Raw genomic sequence first — 21,107 nt, 5'->3', positions numbered from 1 at the left:
ATTGAGAAAAAATGACTAGATTTGTATGGATAAAGCTATTTTTGGGGAAAACAGACACAGGAGGGTTTTGATATCTCCAGTTTTTTTTCCAGTTACAAAAGTATTTAATTTTCTGTAATATCTAAATTTTATAAGTATAAAGATGCCCTGTAAGTACAACTGCCAAAGATGTAACATAATATAAAAATAATAATTACAAAAAGTGAGATTGCCAGTTTTCTACTTCGATAAACAAACTTCCAGTTGGAATTGAAGTAGAATAAATGCAGTTTGTTTCCACTTGGAAGAATTATAAAATATTTTAAAATTCATTGTTTTTCAGAACACATGGATTCTTTGTTCTTAACCTTTAAAAACCATCTTTTTTCTTGGTACTTGTAAATTACACAGATACTTGAACCTCAGTTAGCTGAACACTATTCTGATGTTTCTTTTCTTTTTATGAGTAACATTGCTTCTTGCTCTTTTCCTAAGAAATCAAGATTTTTCAGCATTTGCCACGGGGGCACTTAATTTAACTTAACATTGAAATAAGTTGGTAGGATTTGATTCAAGACTGTAGTAAGGGATTCCAATAGACCCTTAAATGATTTACAGACACTTTTATGTGGAGCTAATATTACTAATTTGAAAAATGACCAAGACGCACATATGTTAATAGTTATTTGATTGCCAATGATGTACTAGAGATGGTTGAAAACAGAAAAAATCAGAGCTGATTCCTCTACAGTTATGTTTGTTGTTCTGTGTATGGAGCTATGAGTCTTCGGGGTCAAAGTAGCAATACAGTCAACAAGCAGGCGAGCTGTTCAAATATCCACATGTAATTTATTTTTTATCTTTCTCTGCCTTCATTATCTAATGTCTTGAGATATTTTGTTGCTTTGAAATGTAGCTGGTAGTTTGATAATAATGACTTAGGTTGAATGAATGTTGAGGCGGTGTAGAAGAAGAAAGGATACTGTACAGAAAATGAATTCAAGAGAGACTGAAGAATTCAAGAAGAAATCTGAATAGAGGAGCAAATAGGAGCAGGTGACTAGAAGAACATGCAAATTAAAGCCAAAACTGTATGTAGGAACAGAGAAAAGTTAGGAAGGAAGGAGAAGGATGGAAGGCAGGCAGGCAAGCAGGTGAGAGGGAAGGAGGATAGGAAGGAGGGAGGGAATTCAGTGCAGATTATTGTAAGGAATAGTTTTCCTTATTGCACAGATGTTCCTTTTTCTTAGATGCTGTTAAGATAGGGGTTGACTATAAGTTCATCAAGGAAATTAAATACTGTTCTGTGTTACAGATTGAGTATTTTAAGAGTAACTTGATTATTGAAATAATAATGTAATACTGAATTATATTAGTATCATGTATGAAAATGAAATATAAATAGTTTAGTAAAGGCATCCTTAGAGCCAACCTAGGGATAAAGAAGAAAAATGAGAGTATGTAAGGAAAGCATTGCACTAAAACCGAACTTTTCCTTTTTGGGGAATTCTAGATCCCTTTGAGAATCTGATGAAAGTTTTGTATATTCTCTCCCCAGAAAATGTATACTCAGAAAAATCATGCATAATTTAAGGTGGTTCATGGATACGCCTTCATTCATGAATGATCCTTCATTCACAGACTTCTGAGTTAACAACTCTTGTTTTTTAATGGGTTGAATGTTAGAGCCAGTAAAGAAAAATGGAAATCTATATTATTAATCTATAGAAGGAAAATCGGAAAATTTGGTTAGAAATTTCTGTACTTTATGAAAATCTCAATGATTATGCCCTCTAAAATTTAAATGAGCCATGGAAATCCACTTTTTATTCTACTTCTTATCCTCATATAAGTATATATGTATATGAGTACCAGTGCGTCATGAGGTGATCCAGAAGGTTGAACAGAAGACTAGTCCCTAGCTTTAAGAACTCAAAGAAGTTTCATTACTATAAGCCAACAGGATGTATGAGCCTACAAACAGATAGCTTTATATATTTCTCTGTGGTACCTGCTAATACTTCTGTTTTATGGCCAGCATTTTAGTTATACCACTGACCAAGGAGGATATTTTTAGTGCAGAAGAAAGGCTATTGACCTTCTTCTGTTTGCACGGAAAACACCATTACACAATACTGACCTAAGCTGCAATAGAAGAAATAAGCCAAGGTGAAAGGATGATGTCCCAACAGGCACACATGGACTATTTTATAGAAAATTTAAAGTCACAACAAACAAACAAGAAGAACTCTAGATCTGTTTTAAAGATAGATAGAACGCCTCTTGTTAAATCATTTGTTTGCTTAAGTACTTTAAAGCCTTGCCAAGGGCCCATGCCCTGTACTAACAGGATAGGCCTATCTGATAGCTCAGAATTAAATTTTGACTCAGAAGCATTTCCGAGTCCCTGAAATGATTTGAGATGGAGATTGGGATGATTGTGGCAGTATTATCGTCTTAACAGTAGTTTTTTAAATTTCTCCTGGATATCTTCAATTTGAATGATGTATTTTATTATTTTTCCTAAACTTCTTAAAGGTATTTCAGTGAAAACTATACCAGTGAAGCTCACCAGATTCTTTCCCGTTCAAATCATCCAAAATTAGGGTAAGCTGGATAGATCAAGGCAACTATAAATTCTTGAATGTTAAAGTGTTGATGAGATTATCTGGATTTGAAAGTATTTCATGGTATTTTAAAAAATGAGATTATTTTTAATAAGGACTTTATAAAGGATATTGCATGATACATTATTTTAAAAGTTAAGTGGATCATAAATCAGTTTTGTATTCAGTATATTTTTGTCACAAGATATAGTTTGTCTATAAAATGGAGGTAAGGAACTTTAAGAAAGTTTCTTGAGGAATAGATTTGAAAATAGGAATAGGAAATAGCTTTGAAATAGAAATAGGAAAATGAAAAATAGCTTTGAAAATTGTGAAGTGAAATGCAAATGAGGCCCTATTATTAGCTTTGTCATTATTATTTTATTCTTATATTCAATGAGACCTATCTTTGAAAAAATGTTATTAAAATATTACATTATAAAAATAAATACTCTGATAATGGAGAAAATGTCAGGTTACCCAGTGTGTGTTAGAAGTCAATGAGAGTGTATGTAGTACTCTTTTTAATTTTTTTAAGGATTTTGGTTTTTGGTATTTGTGTGACCAAAGCTTCATATTTATTTATTTATTCATTTATAGCTTTACATATATGTGTGTGTATATACATACACGCACACATATGCGTGTATATACACACACACAAACATATATATTGGATTTTTTTTTCAGATTTTTATTTAAATTCTAGTTAGTTAACATAGTGTAATATTGGTTTCAGGAGTAGAATTTAGTAACTCATCACTTACATACAGCATCCTGTGCTCATCACAAGTGCCCTTCTTAATACCCATCACTCACCTAGCCCATTCCCTACTCACCTCCCCCCATCAGCCCTCAGTTCTCTATAGTTAAGACTCTCTTATGGTTTTCTTCTCTCTCTTTTTCCTTACCCTATGTTCATCTGTTTCGTTTCTTAAATTCCACATGAGTGTAATCGTATGGTATTTTTCTTTTCCTGACTGACTTGTTTTATTTAGCATAATATACTCTAGCTCTGTCCACATTGTTGCAAATGGCAAGATTTCATTCTTTTTGATGGCTAAGTAGTATTCCATAGTGTGTGTGTGTGTGTGTGTGTGTGTGTGTGTGTGTGTGTGCGCGCGCGCGCGCTCATGTGTGTGTACATACATACACACCACATCTTCTTTACCCATTCATCAGTCAGTGGACACTTGGGCTCTTTCCATAATTTAGCTTTTGTTGATAAAACTGCTATAAACGTCAGGGTGCATGTGCCCCTTTGAGTCAGTATTTTTGTATCCAAAGCTTCATTTTTACTTTCTTAGATTATATCCAGAAAGTCAACAGCCTCTAAAAGAACAGAAATCTTTTATCTATTCTGGTTTATTTTTCTTAATAGGTAGAGATTATTATAGAATCAATACTGTATTAGAAATGGATCAAAGTAACTTTTCACTGATTTCTTGCATAATTTTAAAGTTATTTTATGAGCTGTTTGGCTAGCTGGTATAACTGGTAATGTTTCTGACATAGGTATTCTTATGCAATAGTTGGAATCAACCTTACTGAGATGGCTTATAGCTTGCTAAAGAGTGAAGCTTTGAAGTTTCATCTCTACAACTTTGTTCCTGGTATACCGACAATGGAACACTTTCATCAGTTTTATTGTGAGTATTAAAATGACTTAAAACTAGATATTTCTAAGAGAATCTTTAAATCATTAGGAAGATATATAATTTAATATCTCTATTAACTATATAACTTATGCTTTTATTTAGGGTCTTTGAAAAACAGGGAAATAATGGTAGATGGGTCCCCAAGAGTATTTTACCATCAGTTTCTATATTTGCTGAATAAAAAAATTCAGCAAGGCAGTTTTTTCACATATATGCAAATTTAGGATTTATGCAGTTTTTCTGTAGACATCCATTTTTGTAGTCAACTATAAAATGAATTTTCTCTCTTGAATACTGGTTAGTGAATGCTGCTGGGTCAAGGACAGGCCATTCACAGATTATTTTGTTAGTCTTGTAAGAAAATTTAAAGGAACGTTCCCCACCTCCTATCCCCACCCCACCCCCTTTTCAAGGCCAGGTTTTCTTGTATTAGGTTGGTGGTACTTAATAACTGTTCCTAATGCTGTCATTATTACCACTGTTCCATTAACTTTTATTGTGATGGTATTTGCACACTGAAGTTTTAATCAAATGAACTTATCTTGTGAAGCTATTGCTCAGAGGCAAAGAATTTAAACCTAGCATAGTTTCCCATTCTACTTTTCTTGATCTTTTTGTAACACCTTTTGCATGCTGGCAGGATATAGGAAACTAGTTAGGTAATAAATTGCCGAATCATAACTTCTTCATCTCCATTGTTGAAGGTGTCATCCAAGTCTCTCCTTCACACAGCCTCCCCAGCCTTCACTTGATCTCTTACTCCCGGCGTGTCGCTTCCTAAATTTCTCTTGCCTTTATCTACTTTTTCCCATCCCCCTTGTAACTGCATGACATCAGGCTTTTGTTACTAGATTACTGTTTTAGCTTTTTCACTAGTCTTTCTCTGATGACCTTCTTCCAGTTCTTCTACACATTGAAGATAGGACTATTTAAAATGAAAATCTAGGGGCGCCTGGGTGGCTCAGTCGGTTAAGCATCCGACTTGGGCTCAGGTCATGATCTCACGGTCCGTGAGTTTGAGCCCTGCGTCGGGCTCTGTGCTGACAGCTTGGAGCCTGGAGCCTGCTTCCGATTCTGTGTCTCCCTCTCTCTCTGACCTTCCCCTGTTCATGCTCTGTCTCTCTCTGTCTCAAAAATAAATGAACATTAAAAAAATAAAATAAAATGAAATGAAATGAAAATCTAATCGTTTTGCTCCACTGCCTACAATTCTTTAAAAGGTTCCATTAGAAGGCCTTTCATAATCCATACCTTGGTAACTTCTCCAGGTTCATCTTCTGCCAAACACCAACTCCCTACAGTCTGAAATTTAGGCACCCTGGTCTTCTTTTAGGTGAGCAAATGTGTCGTGCTCTCTCTTGACTCTGGACCTTTCACTCTGCCTGGAGCACTGTTCTGGTCCCTCCTTTCTTTCTAGGTGTTGCTACTCATCTTTCAAATCTCAGTTTAGACATGACGTTCTCAAGTCTTATCAGAGACTTTGTTCCTTTGGCTACCCATTTCTTTCTCTATTATTCTTCTCTTCTCCTCTTTTGGAATATTTTTATCAGAACTAGTGACCTGCTTTGGTATCTCCCATTCATTCATTCATTCACTTGCTGTGTGTCAGATGCTGTTCTGGGCACTGGGGATATGGCAGAAATGAGGCAAAATCTCTGCGTTTATGGAGCCTTCATTTTCCAAACCAAAACGAAACATTCCCTTAGTGCGGCATCTACCTCCAGTTACCACTCCCATTTATCTGCTCCCCTTCGTTGTTGAACTTTTAAAATAAATGCTGTTTTCACTTCCTAACTGCTCATCTTTTTTCTAACTCCAGTTTGGTTTCTCTTCCTACTACACTGCTAAAACGGATTTTTTCAAATACATGAACAACTTTTTTGTTGCCAGATCCACTTGCCACCTTTTTTGTCTTTGTGTTATTTGATACTTTTAGCAGCACCAGGCTTAAACGACCATGCCTTTCTTCTTGCAACCTTATCTAGGCTTTTCTGATGGCACATTCTTTTGTCTTTTCTCTGGCCCCAACTGACTCATCCATAGACTTTTTATGCTGAGCCTTCATCTACTCCCTTACTAAATGTAGGAGCACCTCAGAGCCCAGCCCTAGACCCCCTTCTGTCTTCAGCCCTTCATTCTATCTCCAAGTGGTTTTATCTAGTCCCCTGTTTGACATACCATATATGTACTAGTGATGCCAAAATGTACATCTTAAGGCCAACCTCTCTCTTTAGCCTCCAGCATTTGGATGTCTAGATTTTTTTTTTTTTTTTTTTTTAATGGAAAAGGTTAAAGGATCTCATGGGGATGGGCACACAAAGTAGGAGTTGATACAATGTGTTTTCAGATGGAGGGTCAGGTTTTTCAGGTCCCTAGGACCCCTGTCGATGATCTGCCTAGGGGCACTGGTTTCCTTTACCATAGCAGAGTTATCATTGTAGTTTTATTTATACACCCTCCTGGCCCTTCCTGACTGTACTGGAGATGTCTCCGTGCCTTGGCTGCTCCCAGATAAAATCGTGAAACCGGGTCAGTATAGCCCCAGCATACCTATCCATTAGTACAGACTCTAAGTCTGTGTGTTCGTCCTATGAGCTGGGAAGAGACCCTTCCTTGCCTTGGGTCAAGCTCAGCCAGTCTCCTTTTTTAGGGGTTGGGCGTTTTGAACAGATTTTTATCCAAATCTGCATCATCTTTTCCCTGTTCTCCAGGTCTTATCTTTCATCTTGTTGCCAGGGAACTATTTATCCCCATTAGTCTTGTTTGATTTACTCCCCTAAACCTCTCATTGACTTTTAGCATAGTGTCTAGACTCCTGGGACTTCACTGATGGCCTCTGATAATTTGTTTTCTCTATGAAATATATGCTTGTTTAAAGATGCCAATTGAACATAAAACAAATATAAAAAGAAACAATCAAAAAATTCTCCCCTCCCCCAAATTAAACATTTTACCATATTCAAGTAAATGCAAAGTGTGGTAGGTAAGAACGCAGTGCAAAATGACTTCTGCCCAGTATTTTTGCCCCTATTTATGGGTAACACGAGCATCTTTGGATATTGTTGATCTCAGTGCCCTCAGCATCAGCATCTTGTTTGGCTCCTGTCTAGGAAGAGCATCAAGGTAATATCTGAGGTGCAAAAGTCATTATAGGACCTTCTCAGTTGCCTTGTTTTTATCAGTTCTAGATTCATAAGAGCTGTGCATCATCCTAGAAACAATTAAGCTTATGTTTCAAATTTCTTGGAACATTTAAAGCAAACACACACACACACACACACACACACACACACACACACACCTCTCTTATACACTGGAGTTTCCTCCCCCAAATTGATTTTTATGCCCTTTACTGTAAAGTTTTATGTCTTTTTAAAAAAAATCTTTGTTTATTTATTATTATTATTATTATTAATGTTTATTTATTTTTGAGAGAGAGCACATATTGAGCGGGGGAGAGAGAGGGGGACAGAGGATCCAAAGCGGGTTCTGTGCTGACCACAGAGAGCCTGACGCGGGGCTCAAACTCACGAACTGCAAGATCATGACCTGAGCCGAGGTTGGATGCTCAATCTATTGATCCACCCAGGTGCCCCTAAATGCTTATTTTTTGAGAGAGAATGAGCAGGGGATTGGCAGAGACAGGGGGAACAGAAGATCCAAAGTGGCCTCTGTGCTGACAGCAGAGACCTGATGTGGGGCTCTTACTCAAGCTCTGTGAGATCATGACCTGAGCCGACACAGTTTAACTGAGTCACCCAGGTGCCCCTGAAGTTTTTTGTCTTAATTAAGGTTTTATTCTTATATTCTTTATTTTTAGATATTCTTTTTAGATACTCTTTTAGATATTCTTTTTTAGGTATTTAAATATTCTTTATTTTTAAGAGCATATTCTAACTAGAAAATAATTTCAAACCTTATTTGTTGGGGGACTGGGCCCAGTTCATTTGCACAAATCAATTCCAAGGTCAAAGTTTTTGTGTAGAATAAAGAACTATAAAGAGATTAGCTTTCACATATATTATTTCTCTGTGATATATCTCCATCTCCCATTCCCCTCGTTATCCCTACTGCTTTTTTGTTGGTGTTACTGTTCTCTATGGACAAGGCTGGAAACAAGTGAGTGCCAATTCAGTTTCTTAGCTCCATTGTCACCCTTGGGTTGTATGTCAAAAATGCAAGCAGATATCCAGTGTCACCTGCGTGGTTTGGTGATTCAAAAAAAAATAACTCAAGTTTGTATAACAGAAAAGTTATGGCTCAATAACAACTTTATTGAGGTATAATTTATATACCATAACATTCACCCGTTTCAAGTGAACAATTCAGTGAGTTTTGGTAAATTTGCTGAGTTATACAACTAACACCATAGTCCACTTTTAGAACATTTTTATCATCCCAATAAATCCCTCATGCCAGTTTACAGTTAATCCCTGTTCCTATGGTTACCTTCTTTTAACCCCTTTTGGAAAACCTTAAGTGCCCCTGTGGCTTTGGTCAGGGACAGTAAAAGCATACGGGGAATTTTGAGGTTAGAAATTTTGTATGGTGTTTCTGTTGAGTCTAGTGTTTGAAACCTCCTAGAGGCAAAACAGCAATAGATGTGCTTTGTGGATACAACTCTTTTCCATCCATTTCTGCAAGGCTTTCAGAGTCTTGCAAGGCCCTGTCAGCCCTCTGTAATTTTGTTCTCATCTCCTGCAGTTTCCTGATGTCTCATTAAATCAATTTAGCCATTATAGTCTCAGGCTGGTCTTTCTCTGAGACCAGTTTACATTATAAACCAACAACTCAGTTCTGAAGCAAGAAATTGCTAGTACCTTATACTTGAGCAGTTTGTTCGAAACCTAAATACTCATTTGCTTAGGCAGTAATGAAAAGCAATTTAGAGGACTTACAAGAATGGTAAATAGATGAGATATAATTGCCAAATATAATTAAAACAAAAATATCAAGTTTGCATAGATGTCTTAGTTTTCATACTACCCAACATATTAATCTCCAAATTTTTTATCGTATGTCCCTATCAATATATTGGGAGTAGGCATGGGGGGAGGAGCACAGGTTCAATTTATATATGAATGTATAATTTCTATAGATCTACTATTCTAATGTATGCACAAAGTAAATTTTGAATGAAATGAAAATTAAAAACAATACCACTTAAAAATAAGTACAAGATTACCATTCTCAGTTTGGCTTTTGGGAATGAAAAGCCCTCTGCTCAAAGAGGCCTTATTCTTTGCTGTTCTCATATATCCTAGTTAACAAAAATATGTTTTATCATATCAAGAGATTACTCTGAAATCTTTTTTAAATTGGCCTTCTTATGAAGTGATATTTCAATGTTGAAATGTCATGGTTCTTAACTGTTAGTATTTGCTTTATGACTAATTTCTAAAATGGAATTCACTTTTTTTCATACTAAGTGATTATGATAATCTAGCCACACTTTTATGTAGTCACTCTCTTTCCCTCCCCTCCTCCATTTATCTGAAATAAGTCACTTCTATCCCTTATTAAAAATCCTCTCAGAAGAGGAAATGAGATTCTGGTGGATACAAAGTCTAATTTATAACATAATAGAGACCACTTGCGAACTATATGATTTGGGCAAGTTACTTAAGCTCTCAGGGCACCTGGCTGGTTCAGTCACTAGAGCATGCGATTCTTGATCTCAGCATCATGAGTTCTAGTCCCATGTTGGGCATAGAGATTACTAAAAAAAAAAAAAAAAAAGTAAAAACTCTCTGTGCCCCCCATTTCTTCATCGGTAAAATGGGAATAACAATACCACATCATAGTCTTGCTGGGAGAGTAAATACACACATGAGCAAGTGGTGAGCATGACTATAGTAGCATTTGTTAAATAAATACATATATTTGGTTGAATCCAAATATGGTTTAAGAGTGATTTTAAATTCACATTTTTTGCTTGTAAATGTATCTATTTACGTTTTTATTTTTATTATGTACTGTTAATACTTTGAGGGTTAACTTGGCTACTGTCATGAGGATATTGAAAAACAAAAACATTAAGCCTACTATTTAGAGTTTGTGTATACTTTTTTTTTTTTTAGTGTATATGCTGCCGAAGCAAGCACTGTGTATTCTTTTTAAAAAGAGAAGATGTTGATAGTTCATTGAAGAAAGTAGAAATAATTATTAGATTTATAAATCAATAGAAAACGGCTTTTGTGTACTTTATCCTTGTCTAATGTCTTCTTGTTATTTCAGATTTTTTGTTTACTTGAGGGGGGGTGGGGAGAGAGAGAGAAAAAGAGAGAGAGTGGGGGGTGGGGAATCCCAAGCAGGCTCTACACTGTCAATGCAGAGCCCAACGAAGGGTTCAAACTCACGAACCGTGAGATCATGACCTGAGCTGAAATCAGGAGTTGGACGCTTAACCAACTGAGCCACCCAGGTGCCACATTTTCTCATTACTTTCATATTTGTGTTTCAGGGGTCTCTGGGAATAACTTTTTTTCCTATTCCCAAGGCATCTTTTGACAGTACTGTATCTCTTACATTTGAGGGATTTTATTGATACTTGAGACAAACAGTAAATATACTAAATATTTTATTGAAATTCCTGCTTATTTTGAACAAAAATATTTCTTACAAGGTTTTTCAGGTTTCTAGTAGTTTAATATGATTCCTGATTATTGTATTTTAATATAGAACTTAAAGGATGGTCCTGTACTTTAAAATGAGGTGGTTTGGTTGTGATTCCCCTACTGAGACTATATTTATGTTTTGTTTTTCTTTAACCGCAGGTTACCTTGTCTATGAATTTGACAAGTTTTGGTTTGAAGAAAAGCCAGAAAGCATTATGTATTTCAACATGTATAGAGAGAAGTTTCATGAAAAGATTAAAGGACTCTTACTGGATTGTAATGTATCACTTACTTTAAAAATATGAATCATCCGTAGTATCTTCTATTTCTACCACATTTTGCACACACAACAGAATTTATATGTTGTAATAGAAAGTATCTGATCAATTACACTCCTTATATATAATTTCCTACAAAAAGATTTCAGAAATTCTATTTAAGAAAGCTAGTGGACAATCAGTGTATGTTTACAGTTGTTTATACACTGTTTTCCAAAGGTACCTTATCCTTCCAAAGATCCCTTCTGTAGAGTCCTGTGAACTACAGTTTGGAACTTGGGACTTAGCCCATGTAGTGTAAAAGTACAAATCAGGTATTTGTATTTAATTGGTTGATTAAAATGTGTAAGAATCAGTTTTCATTTTTATGTGTTGTACTATCAAGTCAGTATCGTAACCTTTCAAAGCTCTTTTAAGATTTTTTTGTGTTTTAGTTTGGAGATGATTGTTCTTTTTCTTTGTCATGTTTTCTTCCTAGGTTAATTAACAGGAAGGGTAGTTCTTCATGGTTTTCTTTGTTTGCGTCTCAATCACATGCCCTAATGTTGCTTCGTTAGTAGCAAAAAGCATTGATATGTCAGACAGGATAAAGAATCATGGCCCCTTTTTTTTTTTTGGTTTCCCTGATTATTTAGCATAATGGATAATGAGAGAATGACAGTATTGGTGACTAGCTTTTTTGTTTCTAAATACCACACTTTAAAATATCACAGTGGTATTTTAAAGCTTAAAAGCATTTTCTCATCTTCAGTTATTTGCTTTTCAGTCAGTTGTAGAAAAGAATAATAATGCTTGGTGTGAAGGCCTTTTATGAGGCTTCTCTGCCTGTGAGTGTTTATGAAAAGAGATGTATTGGCTAAGAAAATCTAGACTGTATTCAAAGGACAGTGGCTATTTCAATAAAACTATCTTTGAACTTATACAAAAGGAAAACTTAAAGCTTTTCAAAAATACTGGTGAAACATCATTGGTTTATTTTATTTACGATTAACTGTTGCTTCTTTTTGCTTTGCCTCCATGGTGTTTCTGGATAATGGTATATGGACTTTATGGGTATTCTTTGAGTTAGTGGTCTGTGGGATTCAAAAGTAGCCTGAGGATGATGACTGTGCATTTCGTATAGCTTTATTCTCCTAAAATCTCAGGAGGGCATCAAGTGCTGTCAAGGATTATATAGTGATGAGCTTCTCATGGGAATGATTTCTTCCTTGTGTGTTTTAGACATTTGTACTCCTAGCAAAACTAAAAGAGTTTAAAGATAGGTTTGTCTGATCACTAAGTTCTTAAATCCTACAGAAACTGGCCTATTAAAGACATATTTTAAATATGATGAGAGTTAGCCCGTCTTTAAATGTGTATATCAGGTGCTTAAGGACTGACTCGTGTGGTAGCAAGACCCGAGACTTTCAGTGTTCGTTCATGTCTCTTGACAGACCTCTTTCTGCAAACTTGTCAGAGAGGTAAAAAAACATCTGAGTGGAAAGTAACAGATGCAGTGTCGTATAGCACACACATTGAAAGCGCAGCATCAAAACTATTACTTTCTCAACAGGATAAAACACGTAAAACTTGGGTTCACTTTATTATTGATTGTGGTGGTTTAGTGTCTCCATATCACAGGCATTTAAAATTGGTTTCTTGTAGGAGACTTCTAAACCCTGGGATTGTCTCAATTTTTTCTTTATGCTTTCAGTGCATTAGTTTCTAGCTCTGCAGTTCTAGGAGATGTAGCAAAATCCTGGTAAGGATCAGGTGCTAACCATTAAAGCTCATTTTATAGTGTTTACTATTACATGGAAAGCAATTCTGTTAGTCTTTTAATGTTTATGCTGAAAATTCTTACCTTTATATTTTAATCTTTCAACAGCTGAGGTCTTGAACTGATTTAAACCTTTGTCAGTATGCTTAATAAAGAATGACACAAGTATGTATGGAAGGGAAAACTTTTTAAAGTAATCAAGTTTTTCACCTTCTGTGGAGGAAAAACACTTTGTAATAATGTTTTGAGAATGTCATTTTAAAGTTTGGTCAGTAATATGTTCTTTAAATCCATCACTGTTTGTACAATATAGATACTGTCCTGCTTTTGCTTCAGATACTCAATAACCATTTCAGAAGCTCTGTAGTGAATTGGTCTAAAAGATACCAATAAATTCTAAAGTTTGATAGTCTGGAAGCCAAGCTAAGCGTCCCCACTTGTAAATTAGAATGTAACATAGTGACATACATGAAAAAATAGAATTGTGTCTCCTGTCCTATTTTTCCTTGCTTTCAGCATATGTGTGTTAGAATTTTATGTAGTCTTAAAATCCATGTTTAGAATCTTCCCTGTTTCTGTAATAATGAATAAAATACCAAAGTAGTGATAGAATTGAAGTAGCAGGAAAATTATGTTTGTTTTAGCATCAGAAAAGTGAATCGATGTTAAAATCAATTTTTGTATATGCCAGATCAAAGAGAGCGTGCCAGTGACAAGAATGGTGTAAAAATAGAATTAATACTGGTCGTAGTTCAAGTATGTTCTGAAAGACAATCTTTAGGGAAATGGGAGAATCAGGGGATATCAGTATGTCAGTGAACCTAGATGAGCCTCTCTTTGTATATAAATATGGTGATATAGTTAGATATAAAAATCAGTGTCTTACTGGCACCAGTTCAGAAAACAGGATCTTTTTCTTAAAAAATGCCCATCCTGATTTTTTTTCTACTTTAACAGCTCCTTGGATTTGTATGTATTTTTCTATGTGAAAAATATATGTACTCTTCATTTTTATTCCAGTATTAATAATTGTTTAAATACTGTTTCTCCCCTTTGCATTCAGCGAAATAGAGCTTGGTCAAAGATTTGCTCAAAGGAGCAGCATTACATGAGTGGAAAGTGGAATTCTCGTTTCCAGAGCAGAAAAGATTACACACTATCATGGCACGGAAGAGAAGTTTGGCTTGGAGGGCAATAATGTTTAGAATTAATGATCAGGGGCCAGCAGCTATTTTCTCAGGATAAATGGTCCGCCTGACTTCTCTCTGAACAAGTCTGGGGAGGCTTCCTTTCCATTTTCACATTTATGAACCTCTCCACACAAGCAGATTTTTCACAAAGACGAAGGGACTTATTAAACATCTGAGAGAAATCATGAGTGAGCTGGTTCTTTTTTTCTGGCTTCACCTTTTGACAAGAAAAAGTTTAAATGTAGTTCAGGTAAGACCTAACTATTATAGGGCAATCCTTTTTTTTTTCTTTCTTTCTTTTTTTAATTATAGGGCAATTCTGTGGTTCTGTTAATGTATTAAAAAAATAAGCAGTGGCTTTCCCCGGGGGAAAAAGTGCTGGTTGTCAACTTAAAGAAATCGATTTTTGTCTACTTTGGATAAAACAATTAACTTCATATGTAAAAGCAATAGTTTAAATGTGATATCATTTTGTTCAGAATGTTGTGAACAAATAAAAAAGTGTGTCAAAATTGTTACAAGCCGCTCTGCTAATCCTTCTGTCTCTTCCTATCCTCCCCATCCCTTACTTAAGCCATTTATGTTCATGAAACAGTGACTTCCTTATTTAACCCTTTAATCATGTTCCTATAGGGTAAATCAGAATACACAGAAAATTTTTATTTTTGTGACTAACTCGTCCACTAATTACCTATTTAAGATGTTATTGGGTAACAACAATTGGTTATGAGACCAGAAAAGAGCTGGAAAAAAAAGAAAAGAAACTCCCACCCCCCATTCTTACAAAGGATAGGAATAATTCATACTGCACTGCAGTGTGCTTTTAACTTTACAGTGTATCTTAGATACATTTTTATATTAATACATATCTTCTTTATTCTATTTATTTACAGCTGCAGAGCATTCCTCTGTGTGTGTATCATTTTGAACTAAACAAAAATACTGCATATGGAACTGGTTGGATTCAGCAAATGAACTTTATTAAAGCTAATACTAATTATAGCTTTAAAATGTATGTATTAGAAAAAAGTGGCTGAAAATTAAAGACAAAGCAGTCGTCTCAAGGAGTTTGGCAAAGATCAAAATAAATGTAAAGAAAATAAAGAAAGAGATATTAAAGGTCAGAGCTTAGATGCATGGAATAGAAATGCATACAATAGAATCAACAAAAGTAAAAATTTGTTGCCTGGAAAGACTAATAATACTGATTAACCTTGGTGAGATAAATAAAGAATAAGGGGGGGCGCCCGGCTGGCTCAGGTCAGTTAAGCATCCAACTCATAAATTCAGCTCAGGTTGTGATCCCAGGGTTGTGGGATGGAGCCCGATGTCGGGCTCTGTGCTGAGTATGTAGCCTGCTTTGGATTCTCTCTCTTTCTCTCCCTGCCACCTGTTCATACTTCCTCTCTCTCTGAAGTAAAAATTTTTAAAAATTTTAAAGAATAAGGAAGAAAATAATGATACCAAGAATTGAGTGTGAAACATCACTACAGATCCTGCAAATACTGGAAAGAAAATGTATTGAGGATAACCTCAAAAATTTGAAAATTGAGATGGGATATAAACCTTTCTAGAAAAATATAACTTACCAAAACAAAACTGTACAAAAAGAAATAGGGAATCAAAAAGTCCTAGCACTATTAAATGGATTCAGTAATTAAAAACCTTTCCATTAAAAAACCTACAGTTCCGTGTAGGTTGCACTGGTGAGTTAACACATTTAACAATAAAATGGTAACAATTTTCATAATCTTTTCTAAATAATGAAGGGTGGACACCCTATAATTCATGAGACTATCATAATCTTGATGACTCAACCCAACCAGGACAGAACAAAAAAGAATAATTATATGCTAATGTCACTTTGGATGCAGTAATCCTAAATAAAATAGAAGCACACTGAAATCCAGAAATATATTGAATTTCATGTATTACATAATAAATAATGAACTGCATATAGATATGCTGTTTCAATGTGTGATCAATCATAGCTCAGTTGGGTTAATTCCCAGAATAAAATTAATGAAATTTACCACGTTAATATTTGAAAATCATATGATGATCTTAAAAGTCACAGGAAAAGCATTTGATAAAAACTCGACATCCATTCATGTTAAAAACATAGCAAATGAGAAATAGGGGTTACCTTAATTTTACAAAATGTGTCTATAAAATAAACCCGAGCAAATATATTTAACGGTAAAATGTCTGGATCAGAAATAAGAAAGGGTGTCACCACTTGTATCAGTCAGCTTTTGCCACAGGAACAATGCATAACAACCAATCATACAAAAATCTTAGGGGCATACAAAAAAGCATTTCCTCCTCACACATGGGTAGGCCAACCAGGCAGCTTTGCTAATCCCAGCTGGATTCATCTGGCCTTAGATATAGGTTGTGGGTTTGCTTCTTGTCAGCTCCATGTGATTTGTGCGTCTGGGACCAGTGGGCTACCTGAGGTATGCTCTTTATACGGTGCAGCAGAAGCACAGAAACAACAAGCCCAGTGGCTCAAAGGTATTTCAGGCCTTTGCTAACATCATGTCCACCAATGTTCGCTTGGTCATCTAGCAGGTCACATGGACAAGTCCAACATCAATGAAACAGCGAAATATACTCTATTAGGAAGGGGTAAGGAGTGAACATTTGACGAGTAATCCAAATCGTCACAGCACATCTGTTCAAAGTTGTGCTAGAAATCCCACCTGGTGCTGTAAGACAAGTGGATGGAAAGAAAGAAAAGTGACTATTCATAAGTGATATATGTACATAGAAAATCCAAGAGAATTGATCAGATATCAATGGTAGAGGCGGAATCAAGGGTGATCATTTATCATGGGTGATCATTTATCAAGGGTGAGGGATTCTGGCTAAACCTATTCAGCCTGATTTTTTGCTAAAACTGAGCTCTTGAAGACATGCCTAACAATGGCACTTCTTGGGAAAACACGGCTCAGAGGAGCCTGATTACAGTTTGGTCAAAGGGGAGCATCTTGTTACTACTGCCTATTGCCTGAGCAAGATTTCAGCAAAGAAACGAAGTTTTATGTTTTCTTCCTAATCCTTGACAGAAATATGCAGCTGTAAGGTGGTGATCTTTCACCATTTGGATTCCCCCAGAATCAGACCTAGAGATAAAGAAGTGTCATTCATTTGGGAGGTGATCCCAGGAAGTGCTGGTAAGGGAGTGGGGAACCGAGGGAGGGAACTGAAGTCCTCCCATTAAGGGTATTTTGTATTAAGTAAAATAACACTGTGTGTAACTGGATTCTGAGCCCTTGGATGAGGATGAGGGGTGACTCCATCTGAGGATAAGGGGACTGAAGTATTTATACACCAACTCCCATCAGTTATTGGGCAAGGGCCTCCCAGGGGTGTGTTATTTTCCCTGCACGTCTAGCATGCCGTGCACAGGTGTGCAAAGATGGCTCTGATGGCCAGAAGACCCTGTAGAGGTGCTGACATGACAATAGGAAGTCAGGCCTGTGTGTGCTAAAGTGGTGAGAGCAGGGTGACGGGTGAGGGATATTGAAGACATTTGCTACAAGACACTTTTGCAGGTAACAACAGGGGAAATAAGCACCAGGGAAAAACCTCATAAAGTCAAGGGGAAAAAGACAACAGTAGATAGAACATGGAGCCGATAAAAACAAATAGAATGCTGCCTGACAGCCTGTGGGCTTCCTGGACCTTGTGTCATTCCTTGTTTGGGGTTGAAAACAAGCTTGGACCATGCCTTATACTTTGTAAATCTCTTGTTTATTCCTTCCCTGTCTCTTCGGCACTCAGTTTGTAGGCATGAAAAAAAGGTTACTGCAGGTGTTAATAATGAATTTAGCTTTGCTGGAAAGATGCCATGAAGATTCATTTTTATCCCAGTAGAAATCTAAGACTGTTCCTGTATCTAACCAAAGGTACCTTCTGGCTCAAAAATGCTGTAACTCTGGGATAGATACCACGATTCTAAAATTTTTTTTAATGTTTATTTTTGAGAGAGAGAGAGAGAGAGAGAGAGAGAGAGAGAGAGAGAAGGGGAGGGTGGAGCAGAAAGAAAGGGAGACACAGAATCTGAAGCAGGCTCCAGGCTCTGAGCTGTCAGCACAGAGCCTGACATGGGGCTTGAACTCACAAACCATGAGGTCATGACTTGAGCCAAAGTCAGACGCTCAACTGACTGAGCCACCCAGGTGCCCCGACACCACGATTCTAATAACAATAGGCCCAAATGATTATAGTGACTTAGATTAGAAGTTGTTAAAAGTGCCGTAAAATATAGACTCTAAAAATTAAAAAAAAAACCCTAATAATTACATTTAAAGTAAGTTTCTGCCTATTGGTTCTAAAGACCTTCACTTGTTATTGGACCACTTTGTAGTCTAGGTGAACTGCAAGTCTTGGATTCAGATATAGGTCCAAAACGGCAAACCTTTAAAGGTATTAACGGTCCTTTATTGAATATATTAACTTACAACTGGGTTAATAAGTTAAAAGGAAACATTAAATATTTATAAACCTAAAATGCACCGCTCCATTTGCCTCTTCTGGTGACCTGAATTATAATTAAAACATATTAAAGTTCTTCATATCCAATCGTAAGACCCCAGCCCTCCCCAAACAGGCAGATTCAGTCATTTATCCGGACACTGCATTTGCCAGGGTGCATACTGAGTGTTTTGTTTTCTCCCTCTTAAAACACTGAGAATAAAAGTCACAAGAAATAAATACAATTTTTTCTTTAAAAAGTCCAAAACTCAATTAGTATTCCTCTATCTTTTTAGGGTGAAATAAAATGAGTATGTTCTGTTTGTTTTGGATGTTAATTATCTGGTCAGTCAGCACAGATTCCCACCATTGTGTTACATCCTTTTCCTGAAGACGATTATGTGGCACAGTCCATGGTCTGCCTTGACTTCATCAGTTCCCTCTTCAGCTGTTCAAAGCACACAAACATAATGACGTTCCAGGATCCGAGTCGCAAGAAGGAAGGTACAAATCTAGGAAAGTGCACATCACCATTCTCTGAGTTTGTTAGAATTCTTAAAGTTATTGCGGCACAGACAGCTTATGCTTCTCACTGTGCCACTCTTCTCAAATAAAGGCACTTAAAGGTAGCTATTTTTCACCCTTCCCTACTGTGCACCTAAAATAATATTGTCTAAAACTTCTTCAAAACAACAAAACCGAGGTGCTCACATCTAGACACATACATACACAGCCTTCACTCCCTCCAAAGCATGTCTCGTTCCTGAAGGGGCATTTTCCAATAACTCCCCTTTGAGGGGTGGGGAAAGTTCTGCTTTGTTTTGCTCTGCTTTCTGGATGGGAGATAGAAACTGTTGAAAGAGGAAAAGGAGAAAGCAAAGAAAAAGTGATTAAGTGGACCGACCATTTTCCGGAGTGAAGAAATTCGTGCTGTCCAGATCTTGGCAATTCTTGTCCTTAAACTGTCAAGAGACTAAGTGCATTTTTTGGTTTTGCTTTTTGTGGGTTTTGTGTGTGTGTGTGTGTGTGTGTGTGTGTGTGTGTGTGTGTTATGTTTAAGAATTATGTCAAACTGTGCAGACCAAATGATTGACTTTGAATGCCTGTTTGCAGCAATGAGATATTCCAGAAAAAGATGTCATCAGTTAAATCTGCCTTGGGTAGGTTTTTTAAAGAGATCTGGCCTATAAAAATCAGACCCCCAAGGTTTTTGTGTGTGGTTTTGTTTTTTGTTTTGTTTTGTTTTGTTTAGGTCTCAATACATTTCTTCTGACTCCTGGATGGATGTGTGTGTGTGTGTGTGTGTGTGTGTGTGTGTGTGTGCATATTTTAATTACATATTTTAAATGTTCATAAGTCTACCATTTTACCATTTTAAGTGTGTAGTTCAGTAGCATTAAGTACATTGTGAGCAACCACTGCCCATCTCCAGAACCTTTTGGTCATCCCTAACTGAAACTGTACATATTAAACAAGAATTCCCTATGCTCCTACCTCCCCCAGCCTCTGCTAACCACATTCACTTCTGTCTCTATGAATCTGACTACTCTAGATGCCTCATATATGTGAAATTACACAACATTTGTCCTTCTGGGGCTGGCTCAATTTATTTAGCATAATGTTTTCAGGCTTCATCCTTGTTGTCACATGTATCCCCAAAAGGTTTTAAATTAAAAAATATATATATTGTTAAATGGTTAATGGTTGATAACTGATATATCCATTCTAAATTAATTTTGTAATGTATTTCATTTGTATTAACATATAAGTGCTGATTATGGTGAATTGGAACCTTGTGGATAATGTGATTGGTGCATCTATGCCTTTGATAGGTTTGAGGCATTGCCTTCCAATTTTAAAGGGTTATAGAATTTTGTTATATTATCACTAGTTTAGTCCTTATGAAGTATATCCATAAATTAGTTCATACTGTATTTTCTTACGAAGGTAGTTTCCAATATAATATTGCTTAATGGGAAATGGGATCTACACAATACTAGTTTCTAGGTGAGTGTAATAATTATCTAAGCCACACCATTTTCTGCATCACTTTTCCAGGTCAGTGGCAATGATTTTTCTTTACTTTTACTTTAATACAATCTAAAAATCTGAGTCCATCAAGTCACAATAGTGAAAATTCCAGCTATCGCACTACCGGATATTTACCCAAATATAAGAAAGCTAATCCAAAGGGATACATGCATCCTTGTGTTTATAGCGGCATTATTTACAATTGCCAAGATATGGAAGCAGCCAAAGTGTTCATGGGTAGATGAATGGATAAATATGTGGTACACACACACACACACACACACAATGTAATATTACTCAGCCATGAAAAGAATGAAATCGTGCCATTTGCAATGACATGGAGGGAGCTAGAGAGTATAATGCTAAGGGAAACAAGTCAGTCAGAGAAAGATAAATACCATATGGTTTCACTCACAAGTGGAATTTAAGAAACAAAAAAGCAAAGGGAAAAAAATAAGACAAAGACAAACCAAGAAACAGACCCTTAACTATAGAGAACAAACTGAT

The 21,107-nt window shown here is 36.2% G+C and overlaps 2 protein-coding genes across 3 annotated transcripts in view; one reads left to right on the top strand and one right to left on the bottom strand.

Annotated features, from left to right (window-relative positions):
- ELMOD2 (ELMO domain containing 2) overlaps nt 1-14,608 on the top strand; it is a 32,376-nt gene extending 17,768 nt beyond the window's left edge. For both annotated transcript variants that reach the window (XM_040473391.1, XM_040473398.1), the window contains exons 7-9: nt 2,518-2,586; nt 4,101-4,234; nt 11,020-14,608. In XM_040473391.1, coding sequence (XP_040329325.1) covers nt 2,518-2,586; nt 4,101-4,234; nt 11,020-11,165 — 349 coding nt within the window. In that variant the 3' untranslated portion in view covers nt 11,166-14,608. The remainder of the gene's footprint in view (nt 1-2,517; nt 2,587-4,100; nt 4,235-11,019) is intronic.
- A 4,277-nt stretch (nt 14,609-18,885) lies between these two features.
- Nucleotides 18,886-21,107, bottom strand: part of UCP1 (uncoupling protein 1) — a 7,399-nt gene continuing 5,177 nt past the window's right edge. Inside the window, exon 6 of the mRNA XM_040473384.1 lies at nt 18,886-19,081. Within this exon, the coding sequence (XP_040329318.1) occupies nt 18,967-19,081 (115 nt within the window). The 3' untranslated portion in view covers nt 18,886-18,966. The remainder of the gene's footprint in view (nt 19,082-21,107) is intronic.

Source organism: Herpailurus yagouaroundi, unplaced genomic scaffold (genome assembly GCF_014898765.1).
Source record: "Herpailurus yagouaroundi ecotype Mexico unplaced genomic scaffold, PumYag 28, whole genome shotgun sequence".
Lineage (NCBI taxonomy): Eukaryota > Metazoa > Chordata > Mammalia > Carnivora > Felidae > Herpailurus > Herpailurus yagouaroundi.
Note: the sequence above shows the minus strand (reverse complement) of the source record. Positions and strands in the feature narration are given on the sequence as shown.